The 3,614-nt window shown below is 37.9% G+C and overlaps 1 protein-coding gene across 1 annotated transcript; it reads left to right on the plus strand.

The window, feature by feature from the left end:
* Window positions 1-373: 373 nt before the first annotated feature.
* Window positions 374-958, plus strand: LOC117181046. The gene has a single exon (XM_033373614.1). The coding sequence runs from the start codon at window positions 374-376 to the stop codon at window positions 956-958; it is 585 nt and encodes a 194-aa protein (XP_033229505.1).
* Window positions 959-3,614: the final 2,656 nt, after the last annotated feature.

Consider the following 3,614-nt stretch of genomic DNA (forward strand, 5'->3'; position numbering starts at 1 on the left):
GGGAATTTCTGAAATTATCTTTTCAACTTGCTGAAAATTTAAAATTGCCTCATCAATTTAACAAAGTAAAGAAGTGTGCGGGGAAGAATTACTATTATTCTTAAATGGAGAGACATCCCGATTTATCATTGCGGACTGCTGAGTCCACTAGTTTAATGAGAGCAGTCGGTTTTAATCGACCTCAAGTAGAACGGTTTTTTGAGAGCCAAAAGAATTTGATGCAAAGATTTGATGTAAAGTTTTAGCTACGAAAAACCAAAAGCAAGTTGGCAAGCTTACATCTGCAGAACGTGGAAAAAATGTGACTGTGCTTTTTTCAATGAGCGCTGGAGGTCAGTTCATACCACCCTTCTTCGTGTTTCCTCGCTCCCGCATGAATGATCGACTCATAATCGGTGCACCAAATGAAAGTGTAGGTGAAGCTCAACCAAATGGCTGGATGAATGCAGAATTATTTTTGAAATGGATGAAACACTTTGTGAAATATTCAAATCCCACAGAAAAGGATCCAATTCTTCTAATTCTTGATGGTCATGCCAGCCATAAAGACTTAGATGTTATTGAATTTGCTAGAAAAAGTCATGTACATATGTTAAGTACTCCTCCTCATACGACACACAAGCTACAACCGCTTGACAGAACTTTTATGAAGCCTTTCAAATCGTCTTATAATGATGAATGTGACTTGTGGATGAGATCTACCCCTGGTATAAGAATCACTGAGTACGAGATTGCAGGGTTAGTCGCTTCTGCTTTTACGAAAGTTTCTCGAATGGATATTGGCATTTCCGGCTTTCGACGCACTGGCATTTACCCTTTTAATAACAACATCTTCAGCGATCTCGATTTTATTGGTTCAGACATGACCAATGTTACAGAGAGTCAATATTCAGAGTCAGCGTCAATGCTTCCATCTTCTCAACTGCCAGAACCAACTCCTTCAACATCTGGACAGTGAGAACGAAGAAGATTACCTTCTCTGACACTGGAAATGACACCTTCAAGTTCTAGTCAACTTGGTACTCTCACTGCTACTCCTCTTTCCAAACCTCAGATTGTCATTTCACAACAGCCCGAGTCTCAAGCTTTAGCTGACTTTGAACAATCGGCTGAGAAATTTAAAGCAAAACTTTCAAAACTGTCACCGGTTCCTGATGCTTCAAAAAGGAGAGCTACTGCACGTCGTCGCAAAGCAGAAAGGAGTGAAGTTTATACATGTTCTCCATTCAAAAAGATGCTGGAAGAAAAAAAAGCAAATAAAGCAAATGCTGATTTAGTTAAGCGAGGAAAAAACTTGTTTTCAGAAAAAAGTGCTAGCAAAAAAGGAAAAAGTTTGGTCTCAGGAAAAGATGTTCGCAAAAAAAGCAAGCCAATTCAGGAAGAGACAATTTGTCCTTTGTGCCTTGAATCCCATGAAAAAGATTGGATACAATGCGGAAATTGTAAGGTTTGGGTTCATGAAGCTTGAGCCAACACACCGGAACTCTCAAATCAATATATTTGTGATTATTGTCTTAATTAACTGAGGATATTTTTACTGGCCGGTACTGGAGGCCAAATTTTTTAATATTGATTTTTCTTTATTTTAAACTTTTATTAATAAAGTTAATTATTACTTAATATAATGATATTTTATTGTTTTTATTTATAGCTTATGAGCTCCCTAATACATAACAGGGAATATTTAACATGTAAGTTAAGGTATTTTTTTAAAATTCTAAATAAAGCTTAAGGTGACGGTACTGCCGGACTCTCCCCTAACCTTACATTATTTCTGTGACCAGACACGGGGGTGCCTTCCCGCCCCCACGACGCGTGGGAAAATGGACAGAGGTGTGACCTAAGTTTTTTCTGGTTCCAGTCACAGGGGTGCTTTCCCGCCCCCCCCCCATGACACGTTGGGAAGGGGGTCGTATCTGAACTAAGTTATTTTTGTGACCAGTCATTGGAATGCCGGGTTTTTTTGCGTTTATCTCAGCCAATACATAAATTGTCAAGATGGATGGAAGATAGTATTTTTAGTTTATCTAAGATTCCCCAAGAAAGGGAAATAACTCTTCAGTGGTTGCGACAAATCGAATTAATTCCGTCTGAACGATTTTGCTCAAAACATAAGAAGAAGATGACTCTTGTGGAGTCTGAAAATGTTTGCGGATCCTTCCTCTGTTATAAAATACACAAATATCGTCACAGTATTACCGTTGCAGAAAACACGTGGTTTGAGAGGTGCCGCATTTCTGCAGCGGCATGTATGCTCCTTACGTATTGTTTTGCGTTAAATTTTAATTTTGAACAAACGATCCGGGAAAGCAGCATTATAAACAATCAATCGATTTCTCGAGAAACAGTTTCAGACCGCTTCTCATTTTGTAGAGAGCTCTGCATGCTTGCTCTTGACAGCAACTTCGAAGAGTTTGGTCGAATCGGCGGTGTCGGTGAAGTTGTTGAAATCGATGAGTGCAAAATCGGCCGTCGAAAATACGAGCGAGGACGTGTAGTAGAAGGATCATGGATTCTCGAAATGATCCACAGAGGCAATTCCTACAACTATCGGTTGGAAATCTGTCCCGATAATAAGAGAGATCAGGATAGTTTAATTGCATTAATAAAAAAGCATGTAGCGGAAGGGACAGAAATCCACACCGATTGTTGGAAGGGATGCATTAATCTCGAAGATCATGGATTTGTCCACAAAACTGTGAATCATTCCGAACAATTTGAGGATCCCGATTCCGGAGCGCACACACAAACCATCGAGTCATCTTGGCGGTGGATGCGACGATTTCTCTCACGAGGAGGAGTGCGTAAGAGCAACATTGCAGAGCATCTCTGCGAATTTTTGTGGCGGCGACGCGTAAAGAAAATAGTTGCTGATCCGTTTAAAGAATTAATTACTAACATAAAAAAAGCATATTACCCTGACCACTAAATATACTCAGCAGACTATCATAAAAAAACTTATGTGGAATATACAATCAAGACAATAAATAGAATATACTCAGAATTTCTAATTAAAATAAATTAAAATATATTTAAAAATCATAAAAGTAAAAATAAACAATTAAAAAATACAAAAAAAATGCTTTTCAAAATACTTCAACCTTCCCGTGGTAAAAAGCGTGAGTAGGTACTCAACCGAAACCAATGGAGAATGCTCATTGTTTCTTTTTTCATAAAAATCGAGAAATCACTCATTTTCTTGGAAACTATCACTCGTAGAAAAAAATGGCTTGCACAAAAAATGTGTATTTTTGTACGATCTACAACTTTTATTGAAAACATTTTGCGAGATTTTGCATATTGGCTGAGATAAACGCAAAAAACCATATTTTTTATGGTTTTTTCGCAATTTCACTATGAAAGTCGCCTAGTCGCCAATTTTCACTAGCATATTCGTAATCACCGCATCAAAATACATAGGTATATGCAGTGTGAATGATTTTGGAGGTAAACCTTAATCGGGAGTTCACCCTGAAGGAAATCGTCACATTCACCTATTCGGAACTGCACCCATATATATATTCTAATACCTTTTCCAGCCTTGGGGAAAAACAGGCGTGAAAATTGTATAAAAAAATTGGCTATACAACTTTAAAAGAAAGAATTTTATAATG

This window comes from Belonocnema kinseyi, chromosome 10 (genome assembly GCF_010883055.1).
Source record: "Belonocnema kinseyi isolate 2016_QV_RU_SX_M_011 chromosome 10, B_treatae_v1, whole genome shotgun sequence".
Classification (NCBI taxonomy): Eukaryota; Metazoa; Arthropoda; class Insecta; order Hymenoptera; family Cynipidae; genus Belonocnema; species Belonocnema kinseyi.

Bases quoted from the DNA above. Each gene is read 5' to 3' on its own strand.
- LOC117181046 (XM_033373614.1), top strand. From the start codon at position 374: ATGAATGATCGACTCATAATCGGTGCACCAAATGAAAGTGTAGGTGAA.